General features: G+C 42.2%; 1 protein-coding gene across 1 annotated transcript; it reads left to right on the top strand.

The window, feature by feature from the left end:
- Nucleotides 1-3229: 3229 nt before the first annotated feature.
- On the top strand, nt 3230-17678 carry scxa (scleraxis bHLH transcription factor a). Its single transcript, XM_034698279.1, has 3 exons — nt 3230-4213; nt 4532-4745; nt 17008-17678. The coding sequence occupies exons 1-3, from the start codon at nt 3819-3821 to the stop codon at nt 17044-17046; spliced, it is 648 nt and encodes a 215-aa protein (XP_034554170.1). The 5' UTR covers nt 3230-3818; the 3' UTR covers nt 17047-17678.
- The last annotated feature ends 299 nt before the right edge of the window (nt 17679-17977 follow it).

Consider the following 17977-nt stretch of genomic DNA (forward strand, 5'->3'; position numbering starts at 1 on the left):
GAATCCTTTGAGGACAAACTGCCTGCAGCTCCTGCAGCTCCTGCAGCGTCACAGCTTGTGTAGAGAAAAGGCTTCAGCTGTGGCTGAATGAGCCGACTTTCTGGCTTCGACCAGGAGCCTGAACTGTCCAGCTCTGTGGCTGCATGCCTCTCGGCCTGCTGTCCAGGGACAAACACGGCCCAGAGCAGGGAGGCAGAGGGAAGGATCGAAGACACAGGGAAAAAGGGGAAGTCCTCCTACAGCACTCAAGCTTCTCAGCTTCTTGCTGTCAACAATGTGGAAAAAAACATCTGTCCCAGAGAAGCAAAGTCTTGGTCTTACCTCCTGCTGATAGCCTGCTTTACTGTGAAAGTATATTGATGATGGTAAAAGTATAGAATGGACACAAAAAATAAAAGAGAGGACACATGCACAGAATAAAACAGAAGAACTCAATCTCTGCACATCTGATTACAGTCTTAAATAATCTAATGATTGTGTACATTTTGAGCTGCTGAGTGACACACAAGGTTGTATAATCAAAGCTTCTCTGCTCACTTTTACAGTCTGATCCAAACACAAGATAAACTAAGAGCAATCTAAACCAGATGTTTTCATCCTGTTACACCCTTTGTAAATTAATAAAATTAAAGCTGGGATTAAACAGTTACTTTAAAGCTCCTGGGAGGACGTTTTAGCTGGTTTTGAAGCAGAATAAAAAGAATACTGATGCCTACAAAAGCAAACAAGATTGTCAACGACAAGATTAATTATTTCTACAAAATAATTTAAATTTTCAGCCTTTGTTTACATTTTCTAGAGCAAAGATTCACAGTGAGTCATACGTTTGGCTTTTATTGACAGCAGGATGTTTGTCTGAAAACACTGCTGAAACATGACCACGACGAGATCAGCAAAGAGATCAGAGAGATCCCTTTGTCCAGAGGGGCACCAAATCGAGGAGCTTTAAGCCCCGATGAGAAGAAATAATGTGTTGGTGTATTTAAAAATAATCTGTATATCAAAATGCAATGACTAGAAAAAAAAACTAAGTTTCCAGAGTTTTAAAGAAATTGAGGCCGATACTTCATAAAAGTCTGTCCTCTGTCTTCTGCCATAAAAATGCTTTGATATATTTCCTGACTCTCAGATGTACAGTGGATAGCAAAATTCTACACCCCCTGTTAAAATGCCAGGTTTTGTGATGTAAAAAATTGAGACCAAGATAAATCATGTCAGAACTTTTTCCACCTTTAATGTGACCTATAACATGAACAAAACACATAAAGTAATGTGGTTGCATAAGTGTACACACCCTTTAACTAATAATTGTTTGAAGCACCTTTTGTTTTTATTACAGCACCCCATTTGTATGTAGGAGTCTGTTAGCATGGCACATCTTGACGTGGTGATATTTTCCCATTCTTCTTTACAAAAAAGCTCCAAATCCATCAGATAGTGAGGGCATCTCCTGTGCACAGCCCTCTTCAGACCACCCCACAGATATTCAACTGGATTCAGGTCTGGACTCTGGCTGGGCCATTCCAAAACTTTAATCTTCTTCTGGTGAAGCCATGCTGTTGTTGATTTGGAAGTATGCTTTGGTTTGTTGTCGTGTTGAAAGGTGAAATTCCTCTTCATCTTCATCTTTCTAACGGAGGTCTGGAGGTTTTGTGTTAAACTGACTGGTGTTTGTAACTGTTCATACTTCCCTCCACCTTGACTAAGGCCCTGGTTCCAGCTGAAGAAAAACAGGCCCAAAGCATGATGCTGCCCCCACCATGCTTCTCTGTGGGTCTGGTGTTCTTTATGTGATGTGCAGTGTTGTTTTTATGACAAACATACCTTTTGGAATTATGGCCAAAGAGTTCAACCTTGGTTTCATCAGACCATTAAACATTTGATGCTTTTGGGAGACTTCATGTATGTTTTTGAAACATGTTGCCGGGCTTGGATGTTTTTCTTCATAAGAAAAGGCTTCCGTCTTGCCACCCTACCCATAGCTGAAACATATGAAGAATAGGAGAGATGTTATCACATGTAGCCAGTACTGGTCAGAAATCTCTGCAGCTCCTTTAATGTTGCTGTGGACCTCTTGGAAGCCTCCCTGAACAGTTTTCTTCTGGTCTTTTCATCAGTTTTGGAGGGATGTGCAGTTCTTGGTAATGTCACTGTTGTTCCACATTTTCTCCACTTGATGATGACGGTCTTCACTGTGGTCCATGGTATATCTAATGCCTTGGAACATGTTTGTACCCTTCTCCTGACTGATACCTTTCAACAGTGAGATCCCTCTGCTGCTTTGGAAGCTCTCTGTGGACCATGGCTTTTGCTGTAAGATGAACTGAGGACATGTCATGAAAATCCTCCTAGAACACAGGTGTATACTGACTACTATTTGTCATGAGTTTGAGTGTGATTGGTCTATTCTGAACACAGCCACATCCCCAGTTATAAGAGGGTGTGTACACTTATGCAACCACATTATCTTATTTTTTTTGTTTTATTCTTTCCCCTAAAAGAGTTTTTTTTTTTTTTTTTTTTTTTTTTTTTAAATCAATGCAATTGTTCATGTTATAGGTCACATTAAAGGTGGAAAAAGTTCTGACATGATTTATCATGGTCTAATTTTTTTACATCAGAAAACCTGCATTTTAACAGGGGGGTTAAGACTTTTGCTATCCACTGTAAAAGAAGAACACAGGAACATTGAAACTGTTTGCTCTTATATTTGTAGGATTGATCCATGACAAAACAAGGGGACATTGTATCTGAAGCTTAGAGCAATTTCCTGGTTTTGTCAGGACCTGGCCTGTGAGAAAGAGGATAATATTCAAATTCAAGCATGTCAAGAAGTCTCATTCCCAGTCTCAGATGTTTGATATTTGTTGATGAATCTAATCTGTTGCATTTCCAGCTGGAGTCACAATCTGATAAACTGAATATGTTTACAATGTTCAGATATTATTAAAGTGTGTCCGAGCCTCCAAAGACCTCGAAAACCCACCCAACACACGAGGATGACAAGCTCTGTTTAAGGGTGTATTTCCCTTTAAACACATCAGCGAACAGCCAAAACAAACGGCTGCTGATGGTTCGCCTCTTGCCTCCGGTCTCTCTGGCCTGCTTCTCGACAGCAGCCGAGGGACCCTCAGCGCCCAGAGGGAGGAGCGGACAAGTCCTCCGGCCCTCCCACCAGCTATAAGACCCAAGGCAGACGGAAACACTCAGACAGCAGGCACACGTGGAGCAAAGAGGCAGAAAGGGAGAGAGAGAGAGAGAGAGAAAGAGAGAGAGAGAAGGACGTAAAGAGAAGCTGAGACAGACCAAAGGAGAGAAGGAGAGTCAAAGTTCTGGGAGCAGTTTGGGATTTAAGCAGACCAATTTAGAATCAAAGGAACAAGTCAGAAGTTTGAGAAGAGAAAAAGGACAAATAAAGAGCAACATGCCACTTTAGTTTGACTTTCTTTGACCAAAGGATTATCTGAGAGAAGATCTGGCCTCTGGGATGTGAAGTGTTTTTGTACCAGCCAGGAGAGAAAGAACTAAGACTGACCAAAACCTGCAAACACCAGAGAGACAGCAGCTTTTAAGACTGGTCACTCAAGACCGCTGCCTAAGGATCAACTTTCTGATCAGTTATACTGATTCTGCGTCTTAAGGGCTGACTCACTTGGCTTGATCAAATATTGAACAGCTATAAGTAATAATTTAAGAACCGTTACGATAGCTTAGCAGCACCAAAAGAAAAACGAGATCTGATAACAAAGTTGCAGGCACTCAACTTAAGTTTTTTTGAGAAGAGACCAGTTGCTGTAATAGCATCTTTCTTGGCGACGATGACATTTGCAATGCTGCGCACAGCGCCTCCTGCAGGCCGCTTCTTGTATGGCGACATCGCCCTCCTCTCTGAAGATGATGAAGATAACGGCAGCGAGGGTTCAGGCTCCGAGGAGCGTTCCAACAACTCCTCCAACTACCGCCTGTCCTCCTCATCGCCATCTGCCTTTCACATCAAGATGAGCAGGAAGAGGAAGCTGTGTGCAGGAATAGGAGCAGTAGGAGCGGTTGATATGGCAGCCATGGTGAATAGGCTGGTCCCCCAGGGGTCTCCTCCCTTAGGTGAGGGTCGCCAGAGGACTGCAGCCAACGCTCGGGAGAGGGATCGAACCAATTCTGTTAACACAGCGTTTACAGCTCTGAGGACGCTAATTCCCACCGAGCCTGCAGACAGGTACGGAGATACAAGAGTTGTCTGATTAAAAAAAAGTCCTGAAAACATTACAACTGTTTTTTAATCTTGAGACCAGAATAAGTATGCCCTGATCCTGTCTGTTTTTTTGGTCAAGGCCTGTAGTTGAAATTGAGGCAAATCAACTTAAAACAGATGTTTCAGAGTTCTTGTTGCAGTCTTTAAGTTCTGTACATGTTGCACGCTATTTCAATATTCCTTAAGGAAATGCAATTTACCACCTTTTTTTTAATGATTGCACTCTATTAAAGTGTTGATATGGTGTTTTACCATCTCTCTCTCTTCTGATTTGGCGAACAGGAAACTGTCAAAGATTGAGACGCTGCGTTTGGCGAGCAGCTACATCAGCCACCTGGGGAACGTCCTGCTCCTGGGCGAAGTGCATGATGGACAGCCGTGCCATGCTCCCTCACCACCTTTCTTTCACGTTAACTCCTCCCCCAGCCGAGGATCCGACCAATCAGCTCAGCCGAAACACATCTGTACTTTCTGCCTCAGCAACCAGAGGAAAATGGTGAGCAGAGCACACAAATAATAAATCAACAAACAAACAAACGAACAGACAAACAAACAAACAGACAAACAGACAATACAAATATAAGATAAATGTGGTATGGTGTAGATTCTCCTTAATAGATATTTTAAATGTCTCAGGTAAAAGATCTATTACATTTTGGGTTTCTTTGTATAACCTTCTCAAGTTTAAAAACAGTGTAAACATCTGAAATGAGCACGGTATCCAGATTAAAATAGAAAAAAGTGGTTTACGCCAATGAAAAAGTGGTTCATTCTGTGGAGTCAAACCTCTTTTGGGAAAGTGCGCCGTGCTTTGAGGTCAATGTGGTGTTTAAAGCTGACCTGAGATCAGTGACTGTGCCTATAAACCTGATTGGCCCTGAGGGACATTAAAAGCAAAACCTCTTTAAAGTCCTCTTCTGGGGGTGAAGGACTCTGTGTTATTGTTCTGTTGGGGGTTCATTTAACTTGAGCAGGTGGCTTGAAAGTTGGCTGCACTTTCTGAAACCCTCTGAACACTTTGGCGAGTAGAGAAGATTGTTTTTGTGTAACTGAGAGAAGGCAGATCAGAGAGGAGAATCAAACAGCATGCAGACATTTTTTACCATTACACCGGCAAGCAGGGTGAAAACCAACTGTGGTGTTCTGTTTTTTCTTTCTTTTAAAAATATGAATCCAAAGTTTACAAGGGTATTTACACAGCGAGTTAGATTTATGACAAGGCGACCATGAAGTGTTTCCAAAACCATGTGTATAATTTTAAGAATGTATTGACGTCAGTCTGAATTTGAGATGGTTTTAATCATGACTGCTGAAGACAAACATCAGTGACTAAGTTTGTTCCACTGAAAATAAATGTCACAGGATAACAAAGTTGACTTTTTGTACCATGAACACACCATGAGGAGTTTAAAGCTGGCTATGATACAGACTCTTTGAAAACTTCATATAGTTATTTAAATGACAATGTTGCCAGTGTAGATCCAGACAAAAGAGTTACAGCACCAGTGAGAAAGAGTCCTCATTTATATTATGTATATATATTTATATAGTTCAAGTCATACTTTAGACTGAGTTAAGGATTCAGGAGGAGAGAATAATACCAACTTTACAGCATAAAAAATAAATACTGAAAATATGAAGGTCTGGGTTATTCATCCAAGCACTTTCAAGGTATTTTTTGTACTTACAAGCTCACAACTTAACAACTCAAGTACAAGTTGAATGGCCAATGCAGAACATATCAGACATATCAGTAAATTAATTTTGGAGTCCAGACTTTTTTGGCAATGGTAGTCTTTTTTCCCGTACTCCTCCACTTCTGCACCACAGTGATTTCGCCCAAAGAGAGATGCAGTAAAAGAGAGCTTCATCCAGAGTGAAGTTCAGCTCAGGTTTGATTGATTCCACACAGGAAATCTACATAATCAGAAACACTCTCCACATGAGAAAGTCATCAGTCTGATGAGAAATAGCAGAGAGTGAATGATTCCTATCAGCTGACTGACATCAAATTTATAAGCCTCTAGTTCACTTCGACAAACACCAGCAGCCCGCTCAGATGATGATAGAGAGGTGACGTCCTCTCAACTTTCCCCCTTCAACCCAGCCGCTGCCCATTTAGCAGGATTTATGGGTAAGGAGCTGACATCTGGCAGACTCCCCCGTTACCCCAGCAGTGTGTGAAAGCTAATACCTTCCTCAGTGTCTAAACCCAGAGACCCTCTAGCTGGGGGGATAACCTGAGTCTCAGCAGTGTGAGTTCCTCCACCCTCTCTCCTGCCTCCCCTCTGAACCTTTGTGAGTGAAAACCTAGACGTCCACAGTGTCTGGAACCCAGACACCCTCAGCTTGGAAATGTCTCCTCTCTCCTCTTTCCCTTCTCTGTCTCCTCACTTCTCCACTTAACTTCTCCTCCTTATTCACCCTCACACACTCCTTATTCTGTTTCCCCCTCTTGTTTCCCCTCCCTCCTCTCCCTGTGTATCGATCAGCCGGGTGGAGGTCAGAGCTGTCAGTAGGAGCTGTGTAATATTATCTGCTGCTGTCAGCTCTCTGCTGCAGACACACGACTGACCTGTAAATGCATGCTGGGTAGAAAACAATTTTGAAACTTTCTCATGTCAAAAACTTCACATGTGGACGCTTAACTCGACTTAAGTCACCTGATGCTGTTTCCCGTTAGCCCAATAACAGAGAGCACTATTCACTGTTGTGTAAGCTGAATGGAGAAAATACCTTCACTGTTTTCATGTAACACACCAGGAGAACCATCTGACAGACATTATATTTTTACTACACTGTTATTGAATCCCCTTAGTCTACACTTAGCATAAATACAGAGGAAGAAGATGACCTAAGAGAAGATTTAAAACTTTTTAGTTTTTAACGTAAAAGAAACAAACAGTTCTTCTGAATGAGATCCTTTTTTAATTTAGGAATCTGTAACACATGAAATATCCCTTCCTTCTCAGCTGCTGTTACAGTCGTACATTATAATTCAAAATCTCTCTTCATTCACTCATATATTATTGATGAAAGACAAACTTTTAGTTTTGATATCTATTTCACAGTGTTGTATCATGTGCCTCATTTCCTAAAAGCCTAACCAGGGACTAGGAGTGCAAATTAACCACAGCTTGAAGTCTTATATACACTGCATCGGTTAAACTTGTGTTTTTTGTTTGTCTCTGTCAAATAAACTGATAAATGATAAATGATTAACAAAAACATTTGCATTTTACCAAAGAACCTTTGATTACCTCAATGATTAAGTTATTTAAATGTAATGTGAACAATACAGAGAGCACCTACTTGTCTGTTTGATGGCTTACCTGGCTGATGTGTCTGAAACACAAGAGCATCTTAATGCTCAGTAAACTCTCCTACCACATAATTTTTTTTCGAAAGATTTGGGCCAACAGGTGTAAAGAGTGTATTAATTGTGACTACTTTCAGTGGCACACTTTGTTCTCCATAATATTTTGGGGAGCAGTTTGGTGTGCATTGGTTTGAGTCAGAATCAACCACAGTGCCAATATTAACCAAAATGTAAGAACATTTTCCCCAGTGCGAGAGTTTGAGGACTGATTTATTTTTCAAAGTAGTTGGAAGGAAACAGAAAGGACCGAATCACACAGGTTATAAGATTTCTTTGAATTCCAGAAATGTGGAATATCAAGTGATCTCAGGCTCACCTGGCATATGAATGGTTAACCGTTGATTGGCAGCATCTGAGATGATTTGGCTTTCCCTGGAAAAGTGGCCGTTCAGAGGGTTTAAGTGGGCTAAAGGGCAGAGTCAGAGCTGTGATTACAGAGAGGAAACGATTGTGGAGGTAAAACGAGACTTTGTGCTCTCTTTGTATGTTTTTATGCTCATTGAGGTTCATCACAGCTGTCAGCTCTGCTTAGAGCCACCGCTACAATTATGCTTATTTCCAGAGCTGGAGAGGGCGAAAGTGAGAAAAGTATACGCTCATTTCCTCTTATTATGTGTCCATACAGTATAACTGTTTCAAAACAAACAGTGTGTTAGTAATGACTACTGCACTGAGAGAGGGAATTACATATTCACCAGAACACTGATGGGATTTCATGATGTGGGACTTTGTGCTCACAAATCATAAAGTTTGTTGATGTATACCTTTATATGTCTTTTGAATGTTTCCAACCTGAAAATCTCCTCAGTGTGAGCCTGAAGCACAAGAAGTTGTTTTCTTGTCTGGTGTTGTCATTTGAAGAGTTGTGTTGCTCAGGTTCGAGGAGATCATGCTGCAACTTTATTATTCTACACCGCTATTAGATACTCTGTTATCCTCTTTAGTTTTGGCTCTACATCCACACACAGTAGGACATTTCTACTCAGTATCGTTTGATCTAAAACCAAGCCATTCCTCCCACATTTGTACTGACAAATTTTCAAAAAGCATTTATGGGGTGGAGCAGCAGCAGTCTGGCGGGATGAGTTGGAGTGCAACCTGCGTTTTTGATACCAGCAGGAAAAATAAAGGAGACACTCCTGATGGATCCATCAGTGAATGAGATGTACAGGACTGAGGATGGAGGATTGAGGTGAGCAGAGGCCGGCTGAATTCCCTGTGCTGTCAGGTTGATTGATGCAGATATCCTGTGCAGGCCTCGCTGCTTCTGCTGATCGGTGCAACTGTCAGGTGCCTAAATGAACCTGTAGGAAACTTGGATGTTTTAATCATTGAGGTGTTATCTCCTGTGTTACTCTTTGAAAAATTGTCATAAATTCCCTAATGTGTCTTACAGGCTGAGCATTCACAACGCTTTAAATAGCATTTATTTGTTCTGACGGTCAGGACAGCTCGTAAGAATCTCTTTTATATCACGGAAATGTATGTTCAGCACATCTCTCGTACAAAACAACATGTCCATCGTCAAAAGAGCTTCAAACATTTTTATGGCTTCCTCTGCGACTCTATCTTATTTCTTTTGGCCAAGCACATCAAGAGGGTCAATTTGATTAAATGACAAACGCAAACAGAGACGTCGATCAATCGGCCAATAACAGCAATCAACTAGAAGTTTCCCCTTCAAGCTGGACATGACAAGTCCAAGATTTTCCAATCGAGTAAATTTAAAGAAGCTAATTTTACAAATTAAAAGGCGTAGTTATGTTTGGAAACTAAATAAAAATCCTGAAAAATATGACTCAAATGATACTTATTGTGTGGTAGCTGTAAAAAGACTGTTGTTCCTTTGTGATGGTTATATTTAGTCAAGTTTACAAGCATTTCAAGGCACAACCCTGAGTTAATTAGAGCTTGAGGAATGTTATTTATCTGGAATTTCAATAAATTAAAACGAGATGTGATGACAGCTGCTAATATCACAAAGAGCTTTAATTTACATCTCAGGCTGCAGTAAAACTTTTACACGAGATGATTTTTGTGTGCGGCTGGAAAGCAGGGCGAATAAGAAAGACAGTGGCACTAACACTACACAGATTTATCTGTACTTAAGATTGTGTTTTGTTTGTTCATTTGCAAGAGTATAAGAGTGTGTTTATGTGAGTTTGACAAAGAAACGCTGAGGTTATTTGATCTATGTGTATGTGTGTTTGTTACTTTGGGAATGGATGTGAGTACACACTCACAGGCTTATGCACACACACTGGCGGAGTTCTCTGTGTCTGGAAGTCATTGGTGGTGCAGAGTGGAGCAACAAATGAGCTAATTGTTCTGTAAATGATTTATCCTCTGCTGAGGCCTGTTCAGCCAGTGTTTAATTCGGCTGCTGCTATTAGAAACACATTGACGACGGGCTTTGATGGTGATGTTAAAGAAGGCTGGAAACCGCTCGCTGCTCACAAATGTATGACACATTCACACACACACACATGCAGGCACACACTCACAGAAATACAGTGCACCACACTCAGAGAGACTTTTATCAAAACCATTTCACTCCACCTCTGACATTTTTTTTTCTCAGCCAGACAGCACTTCATTGCGTCTTTCTAGACACCCTAAAAAAAAACCTCATATATGATTACTCACTTAAAGAGCCCCAGATCATGACGGAGCTTTCAACACTTTCTGAAGTAATGGTGTGCAGGAAGTTGTGGAAACAGAGATGGAGAAGGAGCAAAAGAGAGGCACAGAAATATCCAACAACTCAGCGGGATAATCAACTAAGCTATTTATCCTCCGGTTTGGACAGTTGGTTTTTAGACTGGGCTGAAGCTTCACTTTGCGTCTTTAAAGAGATGAAATGTGAAGAGAGCTCAAATCACGGACAGGACATGTGCAGGAGCAAACTAGAAGCTGCGTTTTTTACAGACATTTGGTTATTAGTCTGTATTCAGTGGAAAAGCCTGACGTCACTTGTGTGCATGGAGTTGACGTTTTAAGGTCAGAGATGAAAACTAAATAACTCTCATTTGCTGATTATGCAGCGTGGTGCTGACTGAAGTTAATGTTTTGTGTCTCATCAGTAAAAGCTGCGCCTATTTGCTTCTTGTTCGATCTATGCTAATGAGGTGCTTCAAAGAGAGCGCATATACAACAGGAGATTTTCAAATGTATTCTTACACACGCTCTGGCTGTGAGTGTGTGTGACTCTGGCTCTGTGTATGACGTGAGGCTTTATGCATGGACCTGTGTGTATATTTTCAGCACAGATGGAAGCAGTTAAACTCTAATTTAACACCAACAGAAGAAGTCGGGTCAGATAACTAACAAAATCTATTAGCAAAACTATCATTCTGTTGTCATTTGGTCTGCAGGGAGAGGGCTGCTCGCAGAGCAAATTCAAACAAAAACACAGAAAGCTGAGCTGGGCGAGGAACAAACCTTAGAGAAATCTCAAACACAGAGAAAAGCAGAAATTGGCTGTTTAAATCGTGCCATTTCTTTAGTAAATATCCACTGAAGCTAATGACATATTGGCTGTCGCAGGGTGCACATCTAAGTCCTGATGATAAAGTGCTGTTTGGTACTTAAAGCAGCAGAATGAAGTCATCTGAGACTGGTGTAAATGTAGTCAGGCTTGTCTTGGAGTCATTATGGATGATTATTAAAATGTGGGAGCAATTAAATGCATGTGTGGGCGGCTGGTGTGAATTAGATCTGATTACTCAACCCAAGATAAATCATGTTTTTCAGAAGCCATCAGGATGCATATTAACAAACCACAGTGAACATGAAGTTCACGTGCGATGAATCCAAGCCATATAAACGAAGACTGCGGCTTCTTTGGTTTGTTCGTTAGCTTCATTGACAAGTCTGATGTGTTATTTATCACTCTTTTTAATGTACGTCTATAATCTTCTGACCGATGATCATTTATGAGAGTAATTTCAGCCTCTATGATACACAAGAGAGCCAGAGAGCCGACATGTTCATATATTTTCACTTGATCAACTAAAGGGGTATTACCAGTTTTCATTTCACGGTTGAATACCAATCTTCCTATACGATTGTCAGGGCCAGAAACCAAGTGGAATTATTTTTTCCAACTGGTTGTTCCTCTCTGCATGCAGCCAAGAACTAAATTAGATGTTTATATTTGACAGGATGGCTTAACACAGGAAAAGGGAGAGGGAGAGTGCATGGAAAATCATCTTTTATAGGTAAGGAGCAGAGCTGAACTTCAGAAAAACAAGTTTATAATATTTACATTTATGTTAAACTTTAATGAAAGAACAATATTTTGTCCAACGTGGTAATATACTCATATCGTATCTAAAGTAAACATCATCAGGTAATCAGATTAGTGTCAGACAAATCACCCCCCTGGGAGCTCAGTGGTATGTTTGAGCTTGTGTGTGTCATGGTGTGAGTGTGTGTGTGTGGGTGTTTTGAAGAAAGAAAGTGAGTGAGAGAAGAGAAGTCATCCGAGCATGCCCGATTAGTCTTGAGGACATTGTTTTGACTACCAGGCCGGCCTTAAAGCCCCGTCCGCCTGTTTTGACTGATCCAGCTACAGCTGTGCTTCCCAAACTGCAGCTCAGCGCTCACTCTGCTCTCAGAGTAATTTCATCTCATTTAGTTAATAGTCCATTGTCATGCACAGCTTTACAGTGTGATTTTTATTATGAGCCCACTTTTATCCGACTCACTTCTTGTATTTTATTCTCATTCATAAATACCTTCAATTTTCCATGTTGCCTTCCAACAAACATCAGAGAGCACGACTGCTCTTGTTGCATCCAGCTGTTGGTTTTACAGTTTGTGTTGGCAGAAAGAAAATAACAGCGGTACAGGTCAAGCCAAATGAAGAGGTATGTGTGTCAGGTGGCACATTTAAAAAAATAAATACATTTAAGATGCTCCAAAACCATTTGGCTGCCACACACAACCTCTTTATGTGACTCCCTTTTCCTCCTATGACTGTAGGATTTAAAAGGGTTAGTATTTATCTCCTATGTTTTTAAATATTAATACTTTGATGTTCAAAACAAAGGTAGAGTAAGCGCTGGTGGTTTTGTATCCCTAACAGTGCCTCCTCAAGAGTGGGAATAATGACAGTTTTACTCACGCTGTAATTTGAAGATAGTGGTGGGATGGATGCCAACGTTGAGAGCTTAGACTATGGAGAGGTTTTCATCCTGGGTCTTGTGTGTGTGGTCAGGTTCAGGCAATGACTTTTGTTAAGTGATGTATCATCATGAAGGTTTGTTGTTTTTCTTACAATTCATAAAGGCGTATCTCAAGAACACATACAAGACCTCTGTATTCCTACAATGACCAAAACGTCTCTTTATATCAAAAATGTAAAACTAAAATGTACCGTTGCTCACGTGCAATGCTCATGTTCACACATGGACGTGCCACGGCGCGTCTCAGCTCCATCTCCGAAGCGTGCCGTTGTTTGTATGTGGTTCTCTCTATGCTGGACCCAGCTGATCCCGGCTGCTCTGAGCTGCGCAATGCTTCAAACACACATCCTGTGTAGCAGGGCGCAAGCCGTCAGACAGAGCAACACGGCACATCCTATATAAACTGGCGGTTATCCTTGCATATCTCAGTGTCGTTTTCAAAGGTGCAGACCAAAATACCTTTCTACAATATCTACAGCAGAGGCAAAAAGTTGTTGTGTTACAGTCGTCCGAAAGGCTGATCCTTCATAAAATGAATTCATTTGCTTTCTAGTTTCTCATAATATAAAGATGTTTGGCATGACTTGCCCAGAATCGCCACCTTAACGTGGTGGAGGGGTTTGTGTGTCCCGGTGTGGGGTTTGTGTGTCCCGGTGAACCCGGGAGCTGTGTTGTTGGGGGCATCCGCCCCTGGTAGGGTCTCCCAAGGCAAATTGGTCCCGGGGGAGGGGCCAGACTAAGAGCGATTCAAAAAACCTTCATGAAACGGCAATTTGGGATGAGAGCTACCTCGCCCAGAAGAGGGATACTGGGGCACCCCCCTGGAGCCAGACCGGGGGGGGGGGAGCTGGATGGCGAGCGTCTGGTGGCCGGGCTCTCGCCCATGAAGCCCGGTAGGGCTCAGCCCGAAAAAATAACATGGAGCCGCCACCCTGTGGGCCCACCACTCGCAGGGGTAGGCATGGGGGTTGGGTGCGTAGGAGACCGGGTGGCGGTCCGGGTAGGAGGCCTGGGCGTGCTGATCCCCGGTGGCATAGACTGGCTGTTGGGACGTGGAACGTTACCTCGCTGGTGGGGAAGGAGCCTGAGTTAGTGCGGGAGGTGGAGCGATACCAGCTAGATATAGTTGGGCTTACCTCCACGCGCTGCTCTGGTTCTGGAACCAAACTCCTGGAGAGTTCTGTTGGCTTCCTCGAGCGGGGACCTCCAGCGGGCATTGGGGCGGTTTGCAGCTGAGTGCGAAGCGGCCGGGATGAGAGTTAGCACCTCCAAGTCTGAGGCCATGGTTCTCTGCCGGAAAACGGTGGATTGCTCTCTCTCGGTGGGGAGTGAGACTTTGCTCCAAGTGGGGGAGTTTAAGTATCTCGGGGTCTTGTTCGCGAGTGGGGGTAAAATGGAGCGTGAGATTCACAGGCGGATTGGTGCGGCGTCGGCAGTGATGCGGACGTTGTATCGGACCATTGTGGTGAAGAGGGAGCTGAGCCGGAGGGTAAAGCTTTCGATTTACCAGTCGGTCTACGTTCCAACCCTCACCTATGGTCATGAGCTGTGGGTCATGAAAGGATAAGATCGCGGATACAAGCGGCTGAAATGAGTTTCCTGCGAAGGGTGTCTGGGCTCGGCCTTAGAGATAGAGTCAGGAGCTCGGACATCCGGAGGGAGCTCGGAGTAGAGCCGCTGCTCCTCCGCGTCGAAAGGAGTCAGCTGAGGTGGTTCGGGCATCTGATAAGGATGCCTCCCGGACGCCTCCCTTTAGAGGTGTTCCGGGCACGTCCAACTGGGAGAAGGCCCCGGGGTAGACCCAGAACGCGGTGGAGGGATTATATCTCCGGCCTGGTCTGGGAACGCCTCGGGATTCCCCAGGAGGAGCTGGAAAGTGTCGCCAGGGAGAGGGATGTCTGGGTCAATTTGCTTGGACTGCTACCCCCGCGACCCGACCCCGGATAAGTGGAAGAAAATGGATGGATGGATGGATGGCATGACTTGCTCTAGTAGCCAACATTTCCCATTTGTACATGCAGTAAAGTGAACAACTGCCCAGACTTCTAAATATTGCTCATGAACAGCAGCCACCTAGTTGGTTTACCAAAATGCCTGAACAGAACTTTAATCCTCCTCATATTTGTCACTAGACCGACGTGAAAATGCCAGAGAGAAATCTGTGTAAACAGTAGTGTATCAGACACATCAGTGAAAGAAAATAAATGTGAGTGCAGCAAATGAGTATTTGTTTACAACTGCAACTAACGGTATGCTCTTAGACTTGTGTCCCAGAACCAACTCCATTCATGCCTTTTAAGTCGCTTGTCGGACTATAAACAATGTCAACAGATTGATAATAACGTTCTGGCTGGAAGTCCTTTACCGCTTGCTGACCTGAGATATCATCACTACCACAGGTTTTGTAATCAGATGAGTTTTGTGTATGCTGCTGTTTTATCCGTCTCAAGCACTTCTTAAGACAGAATTACATTGTCTGCATACAAAGAAACCACACAAAATAATAACAGAACAAGAAATTACAAAACACAAAGTGATGGTGCACATGTGGCCAACATAAGAATGGTTCAGCTCTAAATAACAACAAAATAATACTGAAGCTCTGCTTTCCGTCCAGCTGGTGGAAGTATTGAAACTGATTGTTTATGTGTCTCTCACAAACTTTAATCAGTGGGAGGAATGACTACTGTCCAAATGGTATGATCTCATCCTCTCATTACTGCCTGATATGCTTCCAAACACCTACCCACCTTTGTTGATGTCAGTCAAATGGATTTTTCCAAACACCTACACCTCTTGCTCCGTCTGGGAGGAAATGTGGAACAGGTGTTAGGTTGATGAGAGGAAAGCAAGAGGGGGGCTGTGAGGGTGAGTCAAGACGATATGAGAGGGGGAAGAAAGTCAGCAGATGACTGCGGAGCACAGAAGCTGATCACTTGTGAGAGACGTTCACCCAGCACCTTTTACTTCTAAATTCAATTTTCAGTTTTCACTTGGGGATGAAAACAGAGAGCACGTTTTTCTTTCCATTTAACTCAACCACAGTTAAGGTCATTACAGCCCACACTCATATGCAGCCTTAGAGTTTATCAGACATAAACCATGACTAATAATAAGAAATATGAGGACGGCTAGTGTTGCAAATCACTCAGTGGTGTTTCTGATAAAAATCTCTTGACTGTGGCTTGGAAACAGAGTAGTGGACGTGAGTGGAGCAGAGGTTAAGTGAGGAGGGAAAATGTGATGTTATTTTCCTGGCCAGATAGAGAAAGACTCCCCACCCGCCAGCAAATCAAATTCTCTGTGTCCTGATACCGCGAATAAATGAGAAGTATTTCACCATGCAAGGCTGTCACACATTAGCTAATGATGTCACTCTATGCAATTAGCTACCAATGCTGTAATTAATGCACAAAATGCATGCTACTGTGGTGAGTTTTTGTGTGAGTTTAAAGAATGACGACGTTTCTGAAACTGCAGAGCCAGGATGAAAAATGGTAAAAAACTTAAAGCTGTGATGATGAACTTTTGGTTTGTGTCAATTTTGGTGCCCCCTGTGGACAAAGTGATACCTCTTATCTCTTTGCTAATGTCCTTGACAAACATAGTAGTGTTTTCTACCAAAAATATCATCATTTTGTCTTAACAGTCTAAAAACTTCCTCACTGTGAATGTGTGCTGTGGAACTAAAAGAAGACTCTTTTTGTGTCAGTCTTCTGGTTCGACGCCTACCCTCTTTTAGTGGATTCAGGCATTACAAATAATAATAAACACATTACCAATCTTGTTGCTGATGGTCTTGTTTGTTTCTGTAACTCATAAAAACATTAGTATCAGTTTGAATTCACTTCTTAGTTATAAATTCTCACAGGAGCTTTATAACTAACCAAACTGAACTGATCTTATCTACGACCCAATACATATTTGAATCTCTGAGGAACTTTGAAGAACTGGCACTGTTATCATGTCTTAATGATGAAGCCAGATATGTGTTAGTTAGCTCAGCGTAAGGGCCAGAGACAGGGAAAAACAGCTCTCCAGGATCTGCACAAAGGAAAGAAAAAGCACCTCCAGCCTCACTCATTTTTATCAAACAAAACAGAGTGTGAGCCCCTCGTTGTTGTCTCTGAGCTGTATTGTTCTTTTAAGTGCTGAATCCTCAATGATGTAAGATGTTTTCTCTCTTGCAGAACAAAGACCGAGAGAGGAAGACGGCCATCAGGAGTTAACAACATGGATACAAACCACACTTCACTTTAAGTGATTTTACAACTTCTGACACTTGAAGACTCATCAGACTGGTGAACCTCTTGAGACTGAAGGACTGCTTACGCACTCCGATACCTTTTCATGGAAGCTTACAAGCCTTTCTTATCTTTTTATATCACTTTGCAGGACTCTTTTACAATTTAGGGCGTTTTCAAATATGCTTGAAACATTTCTGAAACTGAAGCGTACGTTTGAAGGACAATGAAAGACTGCAAATACACTTACAAGAGACTTTTTACTGTATCGCTCAAAGTGACTCTGCTCGGAGTCTGAGGAACTTATGGCACATGATCGAAGAAACCCACAGAACCTATGAAAGACGTATTTGTATTCATGACAACCTGTGTGTTATTGATGTGTAAACTGAAATATTAATGTATATTTATGTGATATAACATTATATAATGAAACAATGTAATTTAACCAGCAATAATGGAAGGTTTTAAGATGAGAAATGCTGACACAATTTAAGGCGTCCAAAAAAAAAACTCATGCTGGAACTTCTGTGGTATTGTTTTTTTCTAATAATCACTCCCTGAAAATGTCATCATGCTGGAAAATAAGTCAAGATGACCAATAAATGTTTTGTATATCTGGGAATATATTCCTTTTGTGTATTTTTTTAATAATATTTTTGTTTAAATAATTCTGTTTGTTTGTTGAGGTAAAAGAGGGATGTTTCTGGGAGTTTTAAGTAGTTTACCACGGACATGCAGCAGTAGCTGATATCAGTAATAGTTCCACAGTGAATACACCTGTTGCCCACATCAGCTCAGTTCCTATTTTGACTCTTGACTGTCCCTCCCTATGTCTCTTCTCTCTCACAAACTCTTCCTTCTCTTCATGACCGCTGAGATCCGAGCTGACAGGCAGACAGGGTTTGAAGATGAG

Source organism: Notolabrus celidotus, chromosome 12, assembly GCF_009762535.1.
Source record: "Notolabrus celidotus isolate fNotCel1 chromosome 12, fNotCel1.pri, whole genome shotgun sequence".
NCBI lineage: Eukaryota > Metazoa > Chordata > Actinopteri > Labriformes > Labridae > Notolabrus > Notolabrus celidotus.